Source organism: Petromyzon marinus, unplaced genomic scaffold (assembly GCF_048934315.1).
Source record: "Petromyzon marinus isolate PM22_M1 ecotype Great Lakes invasive population unplaced genomic scaffold, UKy_Petmar_22M1.pri1.0 PM_G_Scaffold_58, whole genome shotgun sequence".
Lineage (NCBI taxonomy): Eukaryota > Metazoa > Chordata > Hyperoartia > Petromyzontiformes > Petromyzontidae > Petromyzon > Petromyzon marinus.
In genome coordinates, this window is record NW_027423011.1 from 277,833 (window position 1) to 303,091 (window position 25,259).

A 25,259-nucleotide genomic window follows, 5' to 3' on the forward strand; every position below is an offset into this window, starting at 1 on the left:
CCTTCTCTAGGTTTTGCACAATTACGTTTAGGTCCCGATGTTCGTGTTGCGGCTGGTCACGCGATTGTTGCTGCTCCGTCGTGCTTGTAGTGTGCTCTCGCTCCTCCACTGCAAGACTGCTCTCCGTGTTTTGAATCTTATCATAATACAGCAGTGGCAGAAAACACGTTTAGTCATCACTATTTCTGAAAGTAATATTTCCATTAATACCGCACGAGCTTTACTACCCGGCTTCGCCCGGGACTTGGATTCTTGTCTTGGATTAATTTCACATTCCCTTACATTTCACTGACAAAAAACCCTGGAAAAAAAATTTACACTTGCAAGAAATAAAACAGCCGAAACAAATCAATTTGACACGGATGTTTTTCGCTGACAGAAATTTAACCATAACCCACTTATGCGTAAGGTTCGATTAAGGCAACTCGGGGAGGGAATGACGTGGCGAGCTGAAAATCGTCGCGTTCCCTTAGAAATTCCAGACGGCGTCGGCTGTGCAAATTTCACAACGTCAGAGCTCAGCGTTCTAGAGTTTTTGCTGCTTCGCACACAAACGGATCTTCTGCTTTATATTTAAGAGCGCGCTGAAAATAGTCGCGTTGACAGCTGTACCGCGCATTTGTGCGGGACACGCGGCCTGCGCGGAGGGTCGGGGGGGGGGGATGTGTAACGTCAGCAGGCACATTGCATAACGCTGCCGCATGCGGGTGACATCACAGATGTGACGTCACCGCTCACTTGTGCAATGTTTTATATCAATTATCGTGCCTCCCCCCCCCCCCCCCAAATAAAAAAAGTCTATTTTTATACATTTTTCATTGTGTACAGTCTGGAAACTACTCACGTGCAAAATTTCAAGTTTGTTGCATGTTGGGAAGTATGCGATACATTTCGAACAAACGCACACATTCACAAATTTTCCTTTTATATATATAGATGAAGATTAAATCAATGAGGCATTAGACCCGCTACATCTTTCAGATACAGTAAAGAGCTGAGATTTGCAAAAAGGCTACAGAAGACCATTCAGATCAAAATATACAGAAATAGGTACGCAGACAATCTTCTACATAAACATGAATGGATTTGTCACCTGAAGTGTGCTTTCAACTTCCTGACGGCGATCTCTTTCAAGACTGAGGGTATTAATTTCTTCCTGTGCTTGCTCAAGTCGTGTTGGAAAGTTGCCTGTCAATTCGCGTAAAACAAACAAAATTGAGATCAACTTTCGCGGTCAGATGCGCAGACATTTGCCTGCCTACCGCACACATATCCAGGCTGTTGGCAAACGCCCACAATGTTAATGCAAGCACACAGTAAAGGCAACTTTACTGTGTGCTTGTCTCTGTGCTGGCTCGCTCTACTTGGTTGTCTGTGTGTGTGTGTGCGGTCTGTGTTTTGAGTATCAAACTTTACTTGCAATTGAGCAATCTTTTGAAATAGCGTGATCAACCGGACTATGCGTTAATTGTGTTTTGACCGACCATCTGTGTTGCTTTACATGGTTTCCAAATTTTTTTTGGGTAAACCCTGTTTGTCTGGTATGCTTCTCTCTCTGTGTCCCCTGTTGTATCTGTGTTAGTTCCCCCTACTTGGGTGTCTTTATATACATCTGAGGTTATGTGTCTCCCCTCTCTCATAATTTAGCTCTTCTGTACCCGATGATGGCTGCTTGTGCTGCTATTATGTTATTTTATTATTTCTTATTTATACGTGACTTTACTGAAAAAACCAAAGAGTAATCCCTGCAGTCACGAAAGCTTCAAATCAAGTCTGAATGTTAATGCACTCACGCTTTATTCCTTCGAGTCCAGCACAGTTTGAACTGGGATCTTGCAACGCGTGAGAGGTCGTTTTGAGTACTTCATTTCTTAACTCCAATAGCTCAGAATTTTCTTTGACCTTAAAGCGAAAGATAGAACGGTGTATGTTGCTAACTCCTGAACAATGCTACGACTACATCATTAGACCTCCTTTGCCAGTACCAAAATATCATAATAGGGGTTTTTTCCCATTTTTTTTCTGGCAACAAAACTGAAACCTTTTTTTACAAGGATTCATGTTATTGCATTAACCACAATACCTGCAGTCAAAATGCAAACAAAACACATACTATGATAATATATGATGCATCGTCCTTGAAACTGATTGGTCCACACCAAGGGACGGCTTTCTTTTGAGCCTCGACCCAATTGGTGCTCGACCAGATGACGTCTTTTGGCGTGTTTTTTGTTTGCATTTTGACTGCAGGTATTGTGGTTAATACAGTGACATGAATCCTTGTAAAAAGGTTTCAGTTTTGTTGCCAGAAAAAAGGGGAAACACCCTATTAAAATAATATGACTGTATACACGAATCTGCTGGGCAAGGCATGCTTTCTGGTTTGCAAGTCATCATTTAATTCAACTAAGTTTTGTTTACGAGAATGAAAAGAACTTGAAAAATCAACGTGAAGAGGTAAAAATGTGTACATCCCATATATTTCGTTGAACAAATGAATGTTGGGCACTAAATACGTTTTAAAGTGGAAATAAGTCACATTTTAGGCATTGTATTGTTATACAGACGTTTGTAAATTGTAAAACCAATGTATTACCCAATGTACAGAATGGCAATAGTAGGCGTTAAAGGCAATAGTTTGGGATAGGAACATGAATACGTCAGTTTTTATTTGAAGGTGATCTTACTCTTCAAAGGATATTTCATGATTGAGAGAGGCATGTCTTTGGGAGCTGAATTTCTTACATTTGAAATCAACAAAGAATATGAGCCTGTATTAGAACAGACGCTTATGTTTGTGCTGTATATACACTAGTTTGTAAAATGTAACACATGACAATTTAATCCAATATTTTGTTCTAAATATGCATTTAAAATGTGAGCAAAAGCGATCAGCTGATGATTTCACACGAACCTGGCTTTCTTTAATCGTCAACTTGATTGTAAAGTCCCACTGCGCTCTTCCCATTTCTTCCACAGCTACTTCCACTGCGTACAACACCCGCATCGTATGTTCAACAAAATATTCTTGGTTCTTTCGGTAAAGTCACGTTGAAGGGAAACAATAAAATAATAAAATATATATAACAATAAAATTCTCACGACGTTTCGACTGTAGCACAAACAGTCATCATCAGGTGTGAAAACCAACGGCAAGAAACATTTGAAAGAAGTGGCGGTTTGTATTCATTTATTTATTTTTAAACGGTGTTTGCATTTATTTATTTTTAAGCGTTGGCACCACGGATAGCGATTTGGCAGTTTGTTTAGATGGACGAGTCCATCTATGTTCGGAAAAGAGGAGGGCGGGGAGACGAAAATTTTATGTATGCTGTCTGAAAGCCAGCATACATCAAATGTCTCTTGCCGTTGGTTTTTCACACCTGATGATGACTGCTTGTGTTACAGTCGAAACGTCGTGAGAATTTTATTGTTTAATATATATTTGTATTATTTTATTGTTTCCCTTCTACGTGGTGACTTTACCGAAAGAACCAAGGATATGAATCGCTGCGGTCGCGAAAGCTTAAAATCAACATTTCAACAAAATAGTTGAGCGCATCAATATTCATCCAGGAAAACCACAACTGTCATTGATCAGCATCGACAGTGCTCTATCCACTGCTCGATGGAGGCCTCCCCAAGCCACCGTCAACCCTCATGGCCTTGCTGCTGCTGCTGCTGCTGCACGCGAGCCGGATCCCATGGCTCCATCTCCGTGGTAGCCGTCCCTCATTTGGCTGCCCAATGTTGTCACCAGCCTCGACATCGACCATCACCCGTTCGAGCGACGTGTACCCGACCAAGCCAAACTTACTTTCACCTTAACACTCGACGCTGCGTGTCTCGAATTTCCGTTCGGTCTCTGATCCTTTTCAATGATCCTTATTTGTGCACTTTTCAGATTTTGTTCCATTCTCACTGTCGAAGTCCAGATTTCTAATCCGCGTGACAAAGCAGGTGATATTCAACGATCGATAACTTCAGTGCCTATTTTTGCAAGTGGAAGGATTCCACACGACCCAGATAACACATTCTCCTGTGGAGGGAGCTGGTAGGAACGTTGGGTTGCCCGGTCAATGGCGGCACCACGTGGTGTATTCCGCAAATATGCCCGACTGTGAGGGTGGGCACAAGCCGGCGTGAGTAGGTTACACGTTGAGTTTTATAAGGGCACCACGGGGTGACCAGCCCCTCCCCACCCAGCCCCACCCCTCCCACCCCCCACCCAGCCCCTCCCTCCCCACCCAGCCCCTCCCTCCCCACCCTCCCCTCTCCACCCAGCCCCACCCCTCCCATTTTTGGATGCACGACGAACGGACGGACACAATAATCCCCTGTGGGCTGGTGGTGTAACCAGGAGGTTGCTACCAGTAAAACTCAAGCTCACACCACTTAAATAATCCCCTGTGGGCTGGTGGTGTAACCAGCAGGTTCCTACCAGTAAGACTCAAGCTCACACCACTTAAATAATCCCCTGTGGGCTGGTGGTCTAACCAGGAGGTTCCTACCAGTAAGACTCAAGCTCACACCACTTAAATAACCCCCTGTGGGCTGGTCCTGTAACCAGGAGGTTCCTACCAGTAAAACTCAAACTCACACCACTTAAAAGCTTTGCACAGCTGGAATCAAGGGGCCCATTTTCTGTACCGCCACTTCACAGCCGAACGGGTTTGTAGTTTACTTACAGGCATGCACCACTGTGCCCAAACAAATATACGATGTATGACTGTTTCAGGACATTGCTGCTCTATATATTTGACAAAACCTTCTTATTACTGAGCTATGCATTGCGTCACCATGCACGAGACTCACCTTTGTCCAACGTAACGTTCTTGTTATTTTGAGTCTTTAAATTTAAATCGCCGAGAGTCACCGCAAATGTCTTTAAAGGAAGATGACAGCAGGGTTTAAGCATAAATATGAAATGTGCACGTGTGCACGTTTATACCATTATACGTTTGTCAAGAAATACAATTAAATTAAAACAAAATAAAAAATGTATCATACATTTACCTTCGTTTCTTGCTTCCGTGACAAGTTAACATATTCCGTGTTTTCCTTTTCTGCTTCAGCTGTCAATATCACCGTACGCACGTGACCCACGTGAGTCAACGACAAGCAAGTTTAATCACTCAACGTGTTACACCGTCAACGTCCATTATCACCGTAGGCACGTGACACACGTGAGTCAACGACAATCAAGTTTAATCACTAAACGTGTTACACCGTCAATGTTGAGAATGTACCTCTCGTGAATGTTTGTTGCAATGAAGAGGCTTGGCACTTCAGATCGTCACACATCTCCCCGGTGGCACGGATTCTTATGGACACAGGCATATGGCAAGGACAGCGGTCAGAAAACCTTCGTAGAAAAATCTCCACCATTTAAGACAAAGCGCATCGCAGAGAAGATATTCTTGGTTCTTTCGGCAAAGTCACGCAGAAGGGAAATAATAAAATAACACAAATTAAACAATACTATACAGAGTCAGAAACCTTTTTTTATCCTGGAGAAACCCGATGAAACCCGACAAAAAGTGCATTGCAGAGAAGATATTCTCGGTTCAAGAATATGAATCCCTGCAGTCACGAAAGCATTAAATTGCAGAGAAGACGTTGGTGTAATCAAGAAGTTGCTCGTTTGATCTCCTCGCTTTACCTCTGACCTCCACCCAGTAGTCCACCGGACATCTCTGAAATCTACTGGACATTTGTTAAAAAAAGAGCTTCATCGTTCAGCGGGTTTCTCCAGGATAAATAAAGGTTTCTGTATAAATGCGTAACGCCACATTAAGTCGATGTGGCAAGCGTCACGTGTGGCGAGATAAAAGTGTGGCTACTCCCACCGCTTCCAAGACGTCTGGCTTAGCGTGGCAATGTCGGACAACACGCCCTCTAGAGGGGCTTTCCGGAGCTCCGTCTCGTAAGAGTCCTTCCTGCCGAGCAGCGGTGTGAGCAAGGAACTGCAGGGCTGCATCTTCACCCCTTTCTTTCACAATGTGTACGAATGTGATTGTGTGAGCACTGAGAGTGCTGGTAAACATTCAGACAGAATGTATCACTTTTATAACAGGCAGCGGCAACCATTCGCTCGCACAAAGCTGCGTCTGTGGTAATTTGATAGTCACGCCAACTAAACTACACCACCAGTTTTTGTTTTGTTAACACAACACTTTGTGTTTATTGATATAGTCATCCTCTCAGCCGATAAAGGCAACGCTACTGTAATTATGGATAAAGATTCATAGAACAACAAAATCCAGAATCTGCTCAACGATGGAAGTTACTCAAAAATCAAAAATGACCCTACTAATAGCCTAGCGATAAAAACCAACAAGATCATCACAAGTTCGACCTCCCTAATCGACCCAACTAAACGTCCCTCCCTAAAACCTTCTGCTGCAAGACCCCCTAGATTCTATGGTCTTCCCAAGATTCATAAAGAAGGCACCCCACTACGACCCATCGTAGCCACGATCAACTCCCCTACCTATAGACTAGCCCGTTTTCTGTCAGATACCTTGCTGCCTTTCACTGGCCAGACCGCCTCAGTAGTACTTAACTTTATACAATGGTAGATTGTGACGTGTGACCTGACAACTTCCGCTCCCTTCGCGAACGCAATTGTGTCACGCTAGCGTAAGTTTAGGAACCTAACGGAAGACAAAAGAGAAAATTCAAGGGAAATAAATACTTCTTACTTCTCCGTTGATCCTCGTTTGACGTTAATCACGTCTTGAAGTTGAACGCTGACGTCTTCATTTTCAAGCTAAAAGGAAACACAACACACACCGAGGTGACACATACCGTTTCAACAAAGTTTCGATTTAAAGCTCTCCGTGCCTGCAGGGATTCACCTTCTTGGTTCTTTTGGTAAAGTCACCACCACGTAGAATGGAAACAATAAAATAATAAAAATAAAACGTAATAAAATAAAATTAACGACGACATTTCGGTCTCCACAAGGAAGGCTACTTGCATTGTGGCCGAAAACGTCGTGAGAATTTTATTTTATTATGTTTTATTTTTATTATTTTATTTCCATTCTACGTGGTGATTTTACCGAAAGAACCAAGGAGATTGAACATAAATTTTGATTTAAAGCTTTCGTGCCTGCAGGGATTCATATTCTTGGTTCTTTCGGTAAAGTCACCACCACGTAGAAGGGAAACAATAAAATAAAAAAATATAAAAAATAAAATTCTCACAACGTTTCGACTGCAACACAAGCAATCATCATCAGGTGTGAAAAATGTTCTTGCTGTGGTTTTCCCACCTGACGATGATTGCCTGTGTTGCAGTCGAAACGTCGTGAGAATTGTATTGTTTTATATTTTTATTATTTTGTTTCCCGTCTTTTAGCATTGCTTTAGAGAAATGAGACCACTTGCTGCTGCTTCCCACCTGTGTTTCTCACAGCCCTGCGGACCACCTGGAGAAGCGTGGAGGACCACCGGTGGTACCGGGGGGGGAAGGAGGGTGACCACACTCTGAGAAGCACTGCTTTAGAGAAATGAGACCACTTGCTGCTGCCGCTGCCCACCTGTGTTTCTCGAGTTGATTTCTGCAGAGTGTCGATTGTCTCCAGGGTCTCACTGACAGCTTCCTCCTTTTTGTCGAGCTCAGTGTCAACTCTGACTTTCCACGTGTTCAAATTGTCCATTTCGCAGCACGCAGGATTGTGCGTTTTTGACACGTGATCTTCATTCTGTGAAAGAAAAGAACACACAACACATGACATAAGGAGCGTGCATCAACAGCCTTCCAAGCCGTGGCTATTACATACCGAGCTGCGCTGAGTGCATTTGCTCCATCAGACCAATTCTGCGGAGGAAGCGTCAGAGGAAGCGTCAGCTGCAGACAGAAAAAAATATCCACACCATCTACACGTCAGGCACAGAGGAATGCATATATAGTCACATGTGACTTACACGTCTATATTCATATATTCATGATGTAGTAAAAACGTTTTCCAAATTCATCACACGGGCTGTTATGGCACACAATGAGAGGGCAAATGGTCATAAATATGCCTGGAAGCCCTCGTATCTTCAAAATGAATGTTCACCCAAAACTCCGAGCACACAATTTCAGCTGTCTGGCTACAAAAGGAATATTTATGAGAGCTAAATTCAGCTGACATAGCAAAGGGTGTTGAAAACAATACTATTTGTGTTATGCAGAAATTCATAAATTAACATTCAATCGCAACTTAGAGGTGTGAATCCAGGCTCAGATGTCCTTGAATGCTGAGATGAACAGTTCTGATTTTAGCTGCATGTGCGTGCTGTGTTAACTTCCTGTTTCCATTCTTATAAAGAGTTCCAGAGGAAAACAAAAGTAAACTATTGTTATGATATAACCTCCGTGTTCAACAGAGTTAATAGATATTCTTAGTTTTTTCGGTAAAGTCACGTTGAAGAGAAACAACAAAATAATAAAAAATATATAAAACAATAAAAAAATTCTCACGACGTTTCGACCATAACTCAAACGGTCATCTTCAGGTGTGTTGTTTTGCATAAATGTATTTTAAACACACCTGAAGATGACCGTTTGAGTTATGGTCGAAACGTCGTGATAATTTTTTATTGTTTTATATATATTTTATTATTTTGTTGTTTCTCTTCAACGTGACTTTACCGAAAAAACTAAGAATATGAATTACTGCAGTCACGAAAGCTTTAAATCAAAGAGTTAATAGACTTTACTGCAAACACAAACTGTACACTGTCACTGGGTAAACAGGCGGTGGCGTGTCTAGAATCAACGCCTGGCCACCTTCATCTGCTTGGCATTAATGCTTTCTCACTCCACCAAGTAATTAATCGAGGATCAATGAACATAGCCGAGGCTAACTGGAGTTTGCGTGTCTCTCTCCGTGGTGAGATGTTAACTACCTCATCTGGTATACAGGAAGTCGTGGGTTCGATCCCGACCCTGATGCCTGCTGTATATTTGGAGTTTGCGCGTCTGTCCGTCTATCGTCTTTGACCGATAGACATTGACACACGTATTCTTGTTTCTTTCGGTAAAGTTACGTAGACAGAAAATAACAATAACAGATAATACAATTACATTAAATAAAGACCACTTGTGTTGCGATCGAAAGGACGTGGGTTTTTTGCTTTATTTACAATTATTAATAATTTTTACCATGTTATTTTTATTTAATTTTCTATCTACGTGACTTTACCGAAAGAACCAAGAATATTAATTCCTGCAGTCACCAAAGTTTTAAGTCAAAACATTCACACACGTTGACAAAGCCTCACCTTGTGTTGTGGGCAGGTCGCTTCTGATAACAAGAGCGGTACAGCAGCTCAAGCGGGCTTGGCCTGCTAACAAAAGAAAATAAAAACTGCGTGAATATTGACAATAAAACAAAGTTACAAAGTGGCGAGCCGGGTGAAGACAAATTAAACTTAAGAGAGATAATTAAAGTGAACGCAATCAGGCGAGGGCAGGAGGCAAGGCCCCGCGTGGCTAGGCCCCGCGCTGTAAAGTTCCAACCTGGACATCGATTCCCATGCTCGCTGCTACTCAACTGACATCCCTACGAGAGCGAGGCTCTACCTTGGTAAACAACAACAACCACCACCACCACCACAACGACCACCACCACAACGATGAGAATTTCTCACCTCGGATTTCAGTGCAAGCGCGCACGGCAGCTTCCTGTTACCTAGCGACAGCAGGAAGTAGTAAGACGTCACTTCCCTCCCACGAGCGGCTCTCTAAATGAATAAATTATGTTAATGAGGCCTGCCCATACGTCGAGGGATGGGGGCGTGGGCGCTGAACCTGTCGCAATAAACTCGCGACGGCTTTAACGGACACATTATGTTAATGAGCCACCAGAATCTGGGAGTAGCTTTGCCCAAATAAGGATTGCCACTGGACCGATATCGGCAGTGACCCAAGCGGAGGTGACGTCACGCTCAAGAGCGCGGTGGACGGGGGAGGGGTGAATACCTTGGTGACATGACGTCACTAGCGAGGTACACCTCCCCCTGGCGTTTCACGCCGATGAGGTAATGCAGAGTGGTGACGTCACAGAGTTGGAGTTAAAGTTGATTTAGATTCATTTTCCATTACTCCCTCCCTTGGGTGTGTGAGCTCAGCTACAACAACGTGGACATTATTGTGTATACACTGTGTGTGTGTACACTGTGTATGTACACTATGTGTATACACTGTGTCACTGTGTGTCGCTGTGTGTCACTGTGTGTGTGTACACTGTGTGTATATATACACTGTGTTCCCTGTGTGTGTACACTGTGTGTATACTGTATGTATAGTGTGTGTGTACACTGTGTGTGTACACTGTGTGTACAATGTGTGTGTACACTGTATGTACACTGTGTGTACAGTGTGTGTACACTGTGTACACTGTATGTGTACACTGTGTGTGCACACTGTGTGTGTACACTGTATGTACACACAGTGTACAGTGTGTACAGTGTGTACACTCTGTTTACACTGTGTGCACACTGTGTGTACACTGTGTGTGTGTACACTGTTTGTGTCCGCATTGAACCGAACCCCCGGCAAGGCCATCTACTTAATGACGAGAGAAAATTCACACGAAATGTCCTTTTCAATGAAGTCTTCCAGATGAAAATTGATACAAGCTTTTAATGAAGAAATAAAATCATCTAATTCAAAACACAACACAATTCAAAGATGTTTCATTTTAAAACTTCAAAACGGAGCAAGGGGTGCTTGTGTGAATTCGTCCTTCGTGTGCAAATGTGACTTTCCTGGCCTGAAGGCCGTCAATGTGTTGGATCCTTATTGGTGCACAGCGTCTCAACAACAGCAATGGGGTTTGCTTCAACTGAAAGGTAACGAACATCCAGACGTTAATCAGCAAGGTGCATTTCTAGTCCCAGTTAGACAAAATCTACGTCAACACGTAAGAAAAAACTACAATTTGTGTTGTAGAGAATGTACCTCCTCCTATACGTGTAACTTTCAAGTGGTATGCCTTGTAACTGATGAATGATCCGAGCGTGCTCCCTATTTCAAAGACAATGAGTAGCTCCAGATGCTTCGTGGAACACAAAAACACCGTTTGACCTGTATCACAAGAACAACGGGTCTCACCTGAGTTCTCTGTACAGGTTACTTCCAAACAGACACGCACACTTTGTCCTAACATCACTTATTCAATGTTTGACCCTTGCAGATCAAATGTTACAAGTATGCACAAAATCAGACAAGTATAAATTCTAAATTATTGACAGGCATATTAACAAAATTGGATTACTGCAGTGAAATATACTGCATCACGTTACATCGTATTAACAAGAAGCTTTTAAAAAAAGTTGCACAGTCTGCTTCACAGTGCATGTAAAACATACTATTGTGTCATTCAAAACGAGTAGGCCATTGCATGCTGGCGTCTGAGTGAAAATGTAGCAAATTCTAAACATTACCTACAAACTACACAACTGAGATGACACATCAATAATCGCCCCCTACTGACAGACTCTTGTCCACATGCAGGCCGGTGCAGGGCCACCACCTTGTGCCACACAGGGGCAGCTGCTACTTGGGGATGCTCTTCGAGTGTTTCAGACAAGGTACGACACAAAACTCCGAGTTGCTGAGGCGATTAAGCAAGCACCATGTAAAAGCAATTATTATAACATAGTGAATGCTTGGGAGCTTATTGGCTCTTGCTCCTGGTTAGAGATCTACCCAACCCATGGGCCCACAAAGTGTTCAACTTCACGTTCTTGTCATTAAAGGCCTGTGATAAAGGTGCATCTATTGTAGCGACATCGTCTCTGGCGTACACATCTACCGGGTCTCCGCTTGACTTTGTATTGTCTAGGAGCAAGTCTACCCACACCTCCACTTCCACAAACTGCTGGGAGTTGCCTCGCTCTGCCTCAGTCAGAATCTCCTCCTGCTTCACGATGTGAAGGTCCCATTTTGGAGTTGAATCTTCATCTTCACATTTTCCCTTCACTTCTTCGCTCATCACTTCTTCACATTTCACCATCACCTCTTCATATTTCACCTCGATACCTTTAGCTGGGATTTTCGTCCGGTTCTTGTTTCATGAGGGATGGGCTCATTGCGGCACTTTGACTTTCACAAGCTGATTTCAGACTCCGACTCCGCTCCTTGTGGATCTTCCGATGCTTTTGTGTTCTCTGGTGTCTTCGAAGAGTTGATGAATCTGCAAACGGCTTCCCGCACAGAGTACACTTGAAGGGTTTCTCTCCTGTGTGTGTTCTCTGGTGTTTTACAAGATCAGATGACTGTGCAAACGCCTTCACGCACACACTGCACTTGAAGGGTTTCTCTCCCGTGTGTGTTCTCTGGTGTACTTTAAGATGTGGTGACTGTGCAAACGCCTTCCCGCACAGAGTGCACCTGAAGGGTTTCTCTCCCGTGTGTGTTCTCTGGTGTATTACAAGATTACATGAATCTGAAAATGTCTTCCCACACACACTGCACTTGAAGGGTTTCTCTCCCGTGTGTGTTCTCTGGTGTACTTTAAGATGTGGTGAATGTGCAAACGCCTTTCCGCACAGAGTGCACCTGAAGGGTTTCTCTCCCGTGTGTGTTCTCTGGTGTACTTTAAAATGTGGTGAATGATCAAACGCCTTTCCGCACAGAGTGCACCTGAAGGGTTTCTCTCCCGTGTGTATTCTCTGGTGTTTTTTAAGAGCAGATGACCATGAAAATGCCTTCCCACACACAGTACATTTGAAGGGTTTCTCTCCTGTGTGTGTTCTCTGGTGGGTCTGAAGAACTGATGGCCATACAAATGCCTTGTTACACACAGTACATTTGAAGGGTTTCTCTCCTGTGTGACTTCTCTGGTGCCGTGTCAGATTTCCAGTCCGGTCCGTGCTGTATGCACGCTGGTCGCATTGTTGACTTGTCGTACTGCGCTGCTGTGCTGACTGCCTTTGCTCCATCAGAACAATTCTGCAGAGGAAGCGTCAGCTGCAGACATAAAAAAGAATATCCACACCATCTACATGTCAGGCACAGAGGAATGCACACGTTACTTACACGTCTATACTTATTAATATATTCATGAAGTAGTGAAAAAGTTTCCCAAATTAATCAGATTTGATGAATCTGCAAACGCCTTCCCGCACAGAGTGCACCTGAAGGGTTTCTCTCCACGGGCTGTTATGGCACACAATGAGAGGGAAAATGTCATTAATATGCCTGGAAACCTTCATATCTTCCAAGGTGAATGTTAACTCAAAACTCTAAGCACACAATTTCGGCTGTCTGACTACAAAATGCATATTTATGAAAGCTAAATTCAGCTGACATAGCAAAGGGTGTTGAAAACAATACTATTTGTGTTGTGCAGAAATGCATAAATTAATGTTCAAACGCAACTTAGAGGTGTGAATCCAGGCTCAGATGTCCTTGAATGCTGGGATGAACAGATCCGACTTCAGCTGAATGTGTGTGCTGTGTTCACCTCCTGTTTTCATTCTTATAAAGAGTTCCAGAGGAAAACAAAAATAAACTATTGTTCTGATATAACCTCCGTGTGCAACAGAGTTAATAGACTTTACTGCAAACACAAACTTGACACTGTCACACACTGCCATGAGTAAACAGGTGGTGGTGTGACCAGAACCATGCCTGGCCACCTTCATCTGCTCAGCATTAATTCTTCCTCACTCCACCAAGTAATGAATCGAGGATCAATCAACATAGCCGAGGCTATCCGTGTCTCTGTCTCTCTCTCCCCGTGGTGAAGGTGTTCCCCTCCACACATTCAGAGTCAACAGCGGCACGCGCTTAGCGTCTTTGACCGATAGACATTGACGCACATATTGTTGGTTCTTTCAGTAAAGTCACGTAGATAGAAAATAAAAATAACAGATTAAATTTAATAAGATAAAGACCACTTGTGTTGCGATCGAAACCTCGTGGGTTTTTTGCTTTATTTTCAATTTTTCATTTAATTTTATTGTTATTTTTATTTTATTTTCTATCTTCGTGACTTTACCGAAAGAACCAAGAATATTAATTCCTGCAGTCACCAAAGTTTTAAGTCAAAACATTCACACACGTTGACAAAGCCTCACCTTGTGTTGTTGTGGGCAGGTCGCTTCTGATAACAAGAGCGGTATAGCAGCTCAAGCGGGCTTGGCCTGGTAACAAAAGAACGAAAATAAAAACTGCGTGAATATTTACAATAAAACAAAGTTACAAAGTGGCGAGCCGGGTGAAGACAAATTAAACTTAAGCGAGATAATTAAAGTTAATGCAATCAGGTGAGGGCAGGAAGCAAGGCCCCGCGTGGCTAGGCCCCGCGTTGTAAAGTTCCAACCTGGACATCGATTCCCATGCTCGCTGCTACTCAACTGACATCCCTACGAGAGAGAGCGAGGCTCTACCTTGGTAAACAACAACAACAACCACCACCGCCACAACCACCACCACAACGATGAGAATTTCTCACCTCGGATTTCAGTGCAAGCGCGCACACGGCAGCTTCCTGTTACCTCGCGACAGCAGGAAGTAGTATGACGTCACTTCCCCCCACGAGCGGCTCTCTGATTAAATTATGTTAATGAGGCCGGCCCATATGTCGAGGGCTGGGGGCGTGGGCGCTGAACCCGTCGCAATAAGCTCGCGACGGCTTTAACGGACACATTATGTTAATGAGCCGCCAGTCACTGGGCGTAGCTTTGCCCATATAAGGATTGCCACTGGAACGATATCGGCAGTGACCCGAGCTGAGGTGACGTCACGTTCAAGAGCACGGTGGACGGGGTGAATACCTTGGTGACATGACGTCACTAGCGAGGTACACCTCCCCCTGGCATTTCACGCCGATGAGGTAATGCAGAGTGGTGACGTCACAGCGTTGGAGTTTAAGTTGATTTAGATTCATTTTCCATTGCTCCCTCCCTTGGGTGTGTGAGCCCAGCTACAACAACGTGGACATTATTGTGTATACACTGTGTGTGTGTACACTGTGTGTGTGTACACTGTGTGTGTACACTGTGTGTATACACTGTGTGTGTCAGTGTGTGTGTCACTGTTTGTGTCACTGTGTGTCACTGTGTGTGTCACTGTGTGTATACACAGTGTGTGTACACACTGTGTGTGTGTACACTGTTTGTGTCCGCATAGAACCGAACCCCCGGCAAGGCCATCTACTTAATGACGAGAGAAAATTCACACGAAATGTCCTTTTCAATGAAGTCTTCCAGATGTAAATTGATACAAGCTTTTAATGAGGAAATAAAATCATCTAATTCAAAACACAACACAATTCAAAGATGTTTCATTTTAAAACTTAAAAAACAGAGCATGGGGTACTTGCGTGAATGCGTCCTTCGTGTGCAAATGTTGTGACTTTCCTGGCCTGAAGGCAGTCAATATGTTGAACCCTTATTGGTGCACAGCGTCTCAACAACAGCAGTGGGGTTTGCTTCAACCGATGGTTACGAACATCCAGACGTTAATCAGCAAGGAGCACTTCTAGTCCGAGTTCGACAAAATCTACGTCAACACGTAAGACAAAACTACAATTCGTGTTGTAGAGAATGTACCTCCTCCTATACATGTAACTTTTAAGTGGTATGCCTTGTAACTGATGAATGATCCGAGCATGCTCCCTATTTCAAAGACAATGAGTTGCTGCAGATGCTTCATGGAACACAAAAACACCGTTTGACCTGTATCACAAGAACAACGGGTCTCACCTGAGTTCTCTGTACAGGTTACTTTCAAACACACACACACACACTTTGTCCTAACATCACTTATTCAATGTTTGACCCTTATAGATCAAATGTTACAAGAATGCACAAAACCAGACAAGTATACATTCTAAATTATTGACAGGCATATTAACAAAATTCGATTACTGCAGTGAAATATACTGCATCTCGTTACATCGTATTAACAAGAAGCTTTTAAAAAAAGTTGCACAGTCTGCTTCACAGTGTATGTAAAACATACTATTGTGTCATTCAAAACGAGTAGGCCATTGCATGCTGGCGTCTGAGTGAAAATGTAGCAAATTCTAAACATTACCTACAAACTACACAACTGAGATGACGCATCAATCATCGCCTCCTACTGACAGGCTCTTGTCCACATGCAGGCCGGTGCAGGGCCACCACCTTGTGCCACACAGGGGCAGCTGCTACTTGGGGATGCTCTTCGAGTGTTTGAGATGAGATACAAAACTCCGAGTTGCTGAGGCGATTAAGCAAGCACCGTGTAAAAACAATTATTATAACACAGTGAATGCTTGGGAGCTTATTGGCTCTTGCTCCTGGATAAAACCCGTAAGCCAGGCACACGAAAAACCAGGTGTCGGTCATAAACAGGCCATTAATAAATAAAGAAATAATAAAACTCTCGAGGCGAGGATGTTAGCAGCTATCTGCGAAGATCTCAAGATGAACAAGAGTTTGATGTGCCCTAAGGGAGGTCACGCAGAGGGAAGCCCTCCGCAAGCCAGAAATGAGGACGCCCACGGGTTAAACTATTTTTTTTTTTAAAACAACGGTTCAAATTTAAAATGCAATAACAAGAATAAGCTAAAGTTAGCGGTCCTCGCGCTCACTCCAATCAAGACCAGGCCACCAGATACATCAGTGAATTATTATCCAATAATTAATTCGCTATCAAATGATTTTCACCTTTAATACTTTTACTGTTAAAACAAAGCTTGGAAACAAAATACCGAGTCACATCAAAGGTTATCGAGAAGGAATGAGGCGAACGGGCAAACTTACGAAAGAGTTTAAACAATATCCCAAGCAACCCTGACCACCTTTGTCTCTCTCACAGCGCGGAGAAGCAGGAATTACACCTTATCATAAGGGGCCATCTGGAAAAGCCAGCCGGGTTTGATGAGGAAACACACCCCACCCCACACACGGCAACCAGACAATCAAGTTTTAAAGAAATTGCAATATAACATTAATAACGTGTTAACCTTAAACGATATTCCATTATAGAACCTTACAGAACCAAGGGATATGGATTCCAACAATCGGGAAACGGACCTCTTAAACTCAGGATGAAAATTATTTTTCTTTTTAATAATTCCATCATAACAATTCGAACCTCGGTAAACCGAGAGGTGTCAGGAGGACGTAGTTACAAACACGAGTCGTGGCGAACATGGGACCAAATGGTATTTGAGAAATATAAAGTCGAAAGTATAAGAAGATAGGTGCTCCCGACCACCTTTGTCTCTCCCGAAGAGCGCGAGAGAGGAATTTCACGCCAGGGCAAACAGATCGTTATCGCAGGAGCCATCTGTACACACACACACACACGAACTCACACACACAGACCCCGCCCCCCCCTTTTCCACTGCGCAGAGAGAATTGTCTTTGAATATAACGGTCAGCCGCATTTTCAAAAGTCAGAGAAGTCAACAGTCAAGAGTGAAGTTAGATCAGCGAGTCAAGACAGATCAGCGAGTCAAGACGTCCACAGGACGAGCAGTCGGATGGAGCGGCTGGCTCCGAGCCTCGCTGAGTAGCGAGGATCGCTGAGTCGCGATGTATCAACAAAAGTGAGTCATACAGCAGTGGAGGAAACCTGCTGTCAGCGAACCAGCACGGGCGCGTTCGCGCACTTCAACAGAGAGAGCACGTGCGACTCAACTCACTCAACTGAAGGAAAAGATTGGCCAGCCGCCAACAAAGTATCAGAGAATCAGCGCTGAGAGCGCTCGAGCATCTCCACAAAGAAAGCACGTGCAACGTGGCTCAACCAGCAGCGGAAAAGCACGAGCAGCCGCCAACAACTTCAGCAAACCAGTGACCAAGCGCGTGCGACTTGAGTCATACAGCAGTGGAGGAAACCTGCTGTCAGAGAGCCGCCAACAACCTCAACAAAGAGAGCGCGTGCGACTCGGCTCACTCAGCAGAAGAAAAACTTGACCTGTCAACGAATCAGCACGGGCGCGTTCGCGCATCTTCAAGGAGAAAAAGCGCGGCCAGCAATGCCAAGCAAGAGCGTGCAGCAGCTCAGCCAGCAATGGAGAGAAACTGCTATCAACGAATCAGCACGGGCGCGTTCGCGCATCTTCAAGGAGAAAGAGCGCGGCCAGCAACGCCAAGCAAGAGCGTGCAGCAGCTCAGCCAGCAGTGGAGAGAAACTGCTATCAGCGAATCAGCACGGGCGCGTTCGCGCATCTTCAAGGAGAGGGAGCACGTGCCACCAGCGTGCCATCAGCACCAGCATCAGCACCAGCGCGTGCCAACAGCGCGCCACCAGCGTGCCACCAGCACCAGCACCAGCGCGTGCCAACAGCGCGCCACCAGCGTGCCACCAGCACCAGCGCGTGCCAACAGCGTGCCACCAGCATGCTACAGCGCGCAACTTCGCGTCACCAGGGCTGACAGGGCAGCGGTCCTGCACTCAACACCCATCGGCGCGACGACGGCGAGCGTCGTGCTGACTCATCCAGCCAGCGGTGGACAGAAACTGGCAGTCGTTCGTATGCCCCCCACACTCTCCCCCCCTCCTCACTCCCCCACCGCTACACAACGAACAAACATTTTTTTTACAAGGAAATCAACCTAGGCGTTTGCTCAACGCAAGAAATCAACAACGCTCCCACTAAACATACAAGACTCATGATAACTGCGTCAACTATTAGCTGATAACGAAAAACATCGCCACCCATTGAGTTACGTTGATAAGGCAATTCGAAGTATTTCAGTCGAACGCTTTGAATTCATAAACGTTATGAATCAATGAACGAACATCAACGTGGTAATGTGCTGACGATTTCAAGCATAATAACTTCGCATATCAGAATGTATTAAGGATTGGATACGAATCAAAGACCAAGTGCCGTGTTGTGTAACAATTCAAGCATACGAGTTTGCATATTATAAAGTTAAGGTTTGATAGAATAGTTCGCATGTTTTTAATCTCTCTCTCAACAACCGATCGATTGCGTTACGCGTCGGGAATTAACCACAGGTGCCGCTATCGAGGTGAAACAACGCAATCGTGATGGTATCATGTTAACGCTGTGTTGAAATTCCAAAATCCCGAGATTGAGTTTTCATATTATCCAAAAATTAAAGTTAGCTAGAAATAAAATTGATTAAAGCAGGTTTGTGTGTGATTCTTCCTGAAATTCTGCATATTGTTCTGCGTATGAGATCTGAATCCTGGGGACCTATCATAAGCACACTATCACCACACATAATCCATAACACGCATAATTCGTAATGTTCAATCGAGAGTAATCGTATCCTTATCGATAATACGGAATTAAAGAGCAGAGTCGAATCGACTCTCTCATTCACGATTACAACGCCTGCGTCACTGCATATGATTAATTGCGTCATTCCAATTCATAACACAATCCTCGTCACTGAGGCTCGACCTGATAATCCATAACGACCTGCATTATCATAACCACGCCCACTCGCATAAATTAATACGATTATTTCTCGAATCAGCATAATTTATGTGCATAATTAGACCGATTAACATAATTTCGGATAAATTACGCAAATCACAAATTTCATTTAATTTTCATTATTTTCATCAATTTTCATAACACCTATATATACAACAGTGTGTACACTGTTTGTGTGTACACTGTTTGTGTCCGCATTGAACCGAACCCCCGGCAAGGCCATCTACTTAATGACGAGAGAAAATTCACACGAAATGTCCTTTTCAATGGAGTCATCCAGATATAAATTGATACAAGCTTTTAATGAGGAAATAAAATCATCTAATTCAAAACACAACACAATTCAAAGATGTTTCATTTTAAAACTTCAAAACGGAGCATGGGGTACTTGCGTGAATGCATCCTTCGTGTGCAAATGTTGTGACTTTCCTGGCCTGAAGGCCGTCAATGTGTTGGACCCTTATTGGTGCACAGCGTCTCAACACAGCAGTGGGGTTTGCTTCAACCGATAGGTACGAACATCCAGACGTCAATCAGCAAGGAGCATTTCTAGTCCCAGTTAGACAAAATCTACGTCAACACGTAAGACAAAACTACAATTCGTGTTGTAGAGAATGTACCTCCTCCTATACATGTAACTTTCAAGTGGTATGCCTTGTAACTGATGAATGATCCAAGCGTGCTCCCTATTTCAAAGACGATGAGTTGCTCCAGAGGCAGACGCTTCGTGAAACACAAAAGTACCCTTTGACCTGTATCACAAGAACAACGGGTCTCACCCGAGTTCTCTGTACAGGTTACTTTCAAACACACACACACTTTGTCCGAACATCACTTATTCAATGTTTGACCCTCAGACAAAATGTGACATGCACGCGCACAATCAGACAAGTATTCATTCTAAATCATTGACGGGCATATTAACAACATTGAATTACTGCAGCGAAATTGACTGCATCACGTTACATCGTATTAACAAGAAGCTATTTTAAAAATACGCACCGTCTGCTTAACAGTGTATGTACAACGTACTATTGTTGCGTCATTCAAAAGGAGTAGGCCGTTGCATGCTGGCGTCTGGGTCAAAATGTAGCAAATTCAAAACATTATGCTACAAATAATAAGTCACGGCGTTTCGATGGCAACACAAGCAATCGTCATCAGGTGGGACAAGCACAGCAGCAATAAGAGGAAACCGCTGGAGTACGCGCCTACTTCTTCAGCAGTTTCTCTTGCTGTGGTTGTCCCACCTGATGACGATTGCTTGTGTTGTGATCTAAACGCCGTAATCTGTTATGTTTCTACCCACGTGGTGACTTTACCGAAAGAACTCAACAGTGTGGTTTCCTGCAGTCACAAAAGCTTCGAATCAAGATTACCTACAAACTACACAATTGAGATGACGCATCAATCATGGCCCCCTACTGACAGGCTCTTGTCCACATGCAGGCTGGTGCAGGGCCACTACCTTGTGCCACACAGGGGCAGCTGCTACTTGGGAATGCTCTTCGAGTGTTTCAGACGAGGTACGACACTAAACTCCGAGTTGCTGAGGCGGTTAAGCAAGCACCGTGTAAATGCAATTATGATAACATAGTGAATGCTTGGGGGCTTATTGTCTCTCGCTCCTGGTTAAAGATCTACCCCACCCACAGGTCCACAAAAACTGGCCGCTCGCTCTTACTCTGCAGGTTGCACCTAGGAACTGAGTGTTCAACTTCACGTTCTTGTCATTAAAGGCCTGTGACAAAGGTGCATCTATTGTAGCGACATCGTCTCAAGCTTACACATCTACCGGGTCTACACTTGACTTTGTATTGTCTCGGAGGAAGTCCACCCACACCTCCACTTCCACAAACTGCTGGGAGTTGCCTCGCTCTGCCTCACAGTCAGAATTCTCCTCCTGCTTCACGTTGCCTCCATCGATGTGAAGGTCCCATTTTGGAGTTGAATCTTCATCTTCACATTTCACCGTCACTTCTTCGCTCTTCACCATCACTTCTTCCCTCTTCACCATCACTTCTTCACATTTCACCTCGGTTCCTTTTCAGTGTCCAAGCTGGGATTTTCCTCCGGTTCTTGCATCATGAGGGATGGGCTCATTGTGGCACTTTGACTTTCACAAGCTGATTTCAGACTCCACTCCTTGCAGATCTTCTGATGCTTCTGTGTTCTCTGGTGTACTTGACGATTTTATGAATCTGCAAACGCCTTCCCGCAGTGCACCTGAAGGGTTTCTCTCCTGTGTGTGTCCTCTGATGTTTTTTTAGAAAAGATGACTGTGAAAAGGCATTCCCACACAGACTGCACTTGAAGGGTTTCTCTCCCATGTGTGTTCTCTGGTGTCTTTGACGATTTGATGAATGTGCAAACGCCATCCCGCACAGAGTGCACCTGAAGGGTTTCTCTCCCGTGTGTATTCTCTCGTGTCTTCGAAGATGTGACACATGTACAAAGGCCATCCTGCACAGAATGCACCTGAAGGGTTTCTCTCCTGTGTGTGTTCTCTGGAGTACTTTAAGATGTGGTGACTGTGCAAACGCCTTCCCGCACAGAGTGCACCTGAAGGGTTTCTCTCCTGTGTGTGTTCTCTGGTGTTTTACAAGAACAGATGACAGTGAAAATGCCTTCCCACACACACTGCACTTGAAGGGTTTCTCTCCTGTGTGTGTTCTCTGGTGGGTCTGAACAACTGATGAATGTGCAAACCCCTTCCCACACAAGATGCACCTGAAGGGTTTCACTCCCGTGTGTGTTCTCTGGTGGGTCTGAAGAACTGATGGCCGTGCAAATGCCTTTCCACACACGGTGCACTTGAAGGGTTTCTCTCCTGTGTGTGTTCTCTGGTGGGTCTGAAGAACTGATGGCCGTGCAAATGCCTTCCCACACATAGTGCACTTGAAGGGTTTCTCTCCCATGTGTGTTCTCTGGTGTCTTTTAAGATGATATGACTGTGAAAATGCCTTCCCACACACACTACACTTGAAGGGTTTCTCTCCCATGTGTGTTCTCTGGTGTTTTTTAAGAGCAGATGACTGTGCAAATGCCTTCCCACACACAGTGCACTTGAAGGGTTTCTCTCCTGTGTGTGTTCTCTGGTGTTTTTTAAGAGCAGATGACTGTGCAAATGCCTTCCCACACACAGTGCACTTGAAGGGTTTCTCTCCCGTGTGTGTTCTCTGGTGTGCTTTAAGAGCAGATGAATCTGAAAATGCCTTTCCACACACACTGCACTTGAAGGGTTTCTCTCCTGTGTGTGTTCTCTGGTATGTTGTAAGAGCAAATGAATCTGAAAATGTCTTCCCACACACACTGCACTTGAAGGGTTTCTCTCCCGTGTGTGTTCTCTGGTGTGTTTTAAGAGTAGATGAATCTGAAAATGTCTTCCCACACACAGTGCAATTGAAGGGTTTCTCTCCTGTGTGTGTTCTCTGGTGTGTTACAAGATTACATGACTGTGCAAACGCCATCCCGCACATCGTGCACCTGAAGGGTTTCTCTCCCGTGTGTGTTCTCTGGTGTTTTACAAGATCAGATGACTGTGAAAATGCCTTCACGCGAACACTGCACTTGAAGGGTTTCTCTCCTGTGTGTGTTCTCTGGTGTTTTTTCAGAGTAGATAAATCTGAAAATCTTCCCACACACACTGCACTTGAAGGGTTTCTCTCCTGTGTGTGTTCTCTGGTGTTTTTTAAGAGTAGATAAATGTGAAAATGCCTTCCCACACACACTGCACTTGAAGGGTTTCTCTCCTGTGTGTGTTCTCTGGTGTGTTACAAGATTACATGACTGTGCAAACGCCATCCCGCACATCGTGCACCTGAAGGGTTTCTCTCCCGTGTGTGTTCTCTGGTGTTTTACAAGATCAGATGACTGTGAAAATGCCTTCACGCACCCACTGCACTTGAAGGGTTTCTCTCCTGTGTGTTCTCTAGTGTTTTTTAAGAGTAGATAAATCTGAAAATTTCTTCCCACACACACTGCACTTGAAGGGTTTCTCTCCTGTGTGTGTTCTCTGGTGTTTTTTAAGAGTAGATAAATGTGAAAATGCCTTCCCACACACACTGCACTTGAAGGGTTTCTCTCCTGTGTGTGTTCTCTGGTGTGTTACAAGATTACATGACAGTGCAAACGCCATCCCGCACATCGTGCACCTGAAGGGTTTCTCTCCCGTGTGTGTTCTCTGGTGTGTTACAAGAGCAGATGACCGTGAAAATGCCTTCACACACACACTGCACTTGAAGGGTTTCTCTCCCGTGTGTGTTCTCTGGTGTTTTTTAAGAGTAGATAAATCTGAAAATGTCTTCCCACACACAGTGCACTTGAAGCATTTCTCTCCCGTGTGTGTTCTCTGGTGTGTATTAAGAGTAGATGAATCTGAAAATGTCTTCCCACACACAGTGCACTTGAAGGGTTTCTCTCCCGTGTGTGTTCTCTGGTGTGTATTAAGAGTAGATGAATCTGAAAATGCCTTCCCACACACACTGCACTTGAAGGGTTTTCTCTCCCGTGCGAGTTCTCTGGTACTGTGTCAAATTTCCAGTCCGATCCGTGCTGTATGCACGCTGGTCGCAATGTTGACTTGTCATACCGAGCTGTGCCGACTGCCTTTGCTCCATCAGACCAGCGTCAGCTGCAGACTGAAAATAATATCCACACCATCGACACGTCAGTATCGATGCACAGAGGAATGCATAGTCACATGTGACTTACATGTTTATACTTATTCATATATTCATGATGTAGTAAAAACGTTTCCCAAATTCATCACACGGCTGTTATGGCACACAATGAGAGGGCAAATGATCATAAACATGCCTGGAAGCCCTCGTATCTTGAAAATGAATGTTAACTCAAAACTCCAAGCACACAATTTCGGCTGTCTGGCTACAAAAGGATTATTTATGAGAGCTAAATTCAGCTGACATAGCAAAGGGTGTTGAAAACAATACTATTTGTGTTATGCAGAAATGCATGAATTAATGTTCAATCGCAAATTAGAGGTGTGAACCCAGGCTCAGATGTCCTTGAATGCTGGGATGAACAGATCCGACTTCACCTCCTGTTTCCATTCTTATTAAGAGTTCCAGAGGAAAACAAAAAGAAACTATTGTTTTGATATAACCTCCGTGTGCAATAGAGTTAATAGACTTTACTGCAAATACAGATAGAAAATAACAATAACAAATACAATTAAATTAAGACCACTTGTGTTGCGATCGAAACGACGTGGGTTTTTTTGCTTTATTTACAATTATTATTTTATGTTATTTTTTATTTTCTATCTACGTGACTTTACCGAAAGAACCAAGAATATTAATTCCTGCAGTCACCAAAGTTTTAAGTCAAACATTCACACACGTTGACAAAGCCTCACCTTGTGTTGTTGTGGGCAGGTCGCTTCTGATAACAAGAGCGGTATAGCAGCTCAAGCGGGCTTGGCCTGCTAACAAAAGAAAATAAAAACTGCGTGAATATTGACAATAAAACATAGTTACAAAGTGGCGAGCCGGGTGAAGACAAATTAAACTTAAGCGAGATAATTAAAGCGAACGCAATCAGGCGAGGGCAGGAGGCAAGGCCCCGCGTGGCTAGGCCCCGCGTTGTAAAGTTCCAACCTGGACATCGATTCCCATGCTCGCTGCTACTCAACTGACATCCCTACGAGAGAGAGAGAGGCTCTACCTTGGTAAACAACAACAACAACAACCACCACCACAACGACCACCACCACCACAACGATGAGAATTTCTCACCTCGGATTTCAGTGCAAGCGCGCACACGGCAGCTTCCTGTTGCCTCGCGACAGCAGGAAGTAGTATGACGTCACTTCCCTCCCACG

General features: G+C 44.2%; 1 protein-coding gene and 1 pseudogene across 1 annotated transcript; both read right to left on the bottom strand.

The window, feature by feature from the left end:
• Nucleotides 1-14,171, bottom strand: LOC142918221 (uncharacterized). Its single transcript, XM_076062356.1, has 9 exons — nucleotides 14,085-14,171; nucleotides 7,547-7,711; nucleotides 6,705-6,772; nucleotides 5,250-5,323; nucleotides 5,017-5,075; nucleotides 4,816-4,885; nucleotides 2,915-2,988; nucleotides 1,094-1,188; nucleotides 1-136 (listed from the first exon to the last, which is right to left on the bottom strand). Exons 2-9 carry the CDS (start codon nucleotides 7,664-7,666, stop codon nucleotides 28-30), a joined length of 669 nt encoding a protein of 222 aa, XP_075918471.1. The 5' UTR covers nucleotides 7,667-7,711; nucleotides 14,085-14,171; the 3' UTR covers nucleotides 1-27.
• LOC142918236 (uncharacterized) overlaps nucleotides 10,628-25,259 on the bottom strand; it is a 17,475-nt pseudogene continuing 2,843 nt past the window's right edge.

What these genes read in the sequence shown, in the direction of transcription:
- LOC142918221 (XM_076062356.1), bottom strand. Translation starts at nt 7,666, where the DNA reads ATGGACAATTTGAACACGTGGAAAGTCAGAGTTGACACTGAGCTCGAC. An exon ending in GCAACAAACATTCACGAGAG is followed by an intron (nt 5,076 to 5,249) that starts GTACATTCTCAA and finishes TGATATTGACAG; the next exon opens with CTGAAGCAGAAAAGGAAAAC. An exon ending in AAGTTGAAAGCACACTTCAG is followed by an intron (nt 137 to 1,093) that starts GTGACAAATCCA and finishes TATTATGATAAG; the next exon opens with ATTCAAAACACGGAGAGCAG.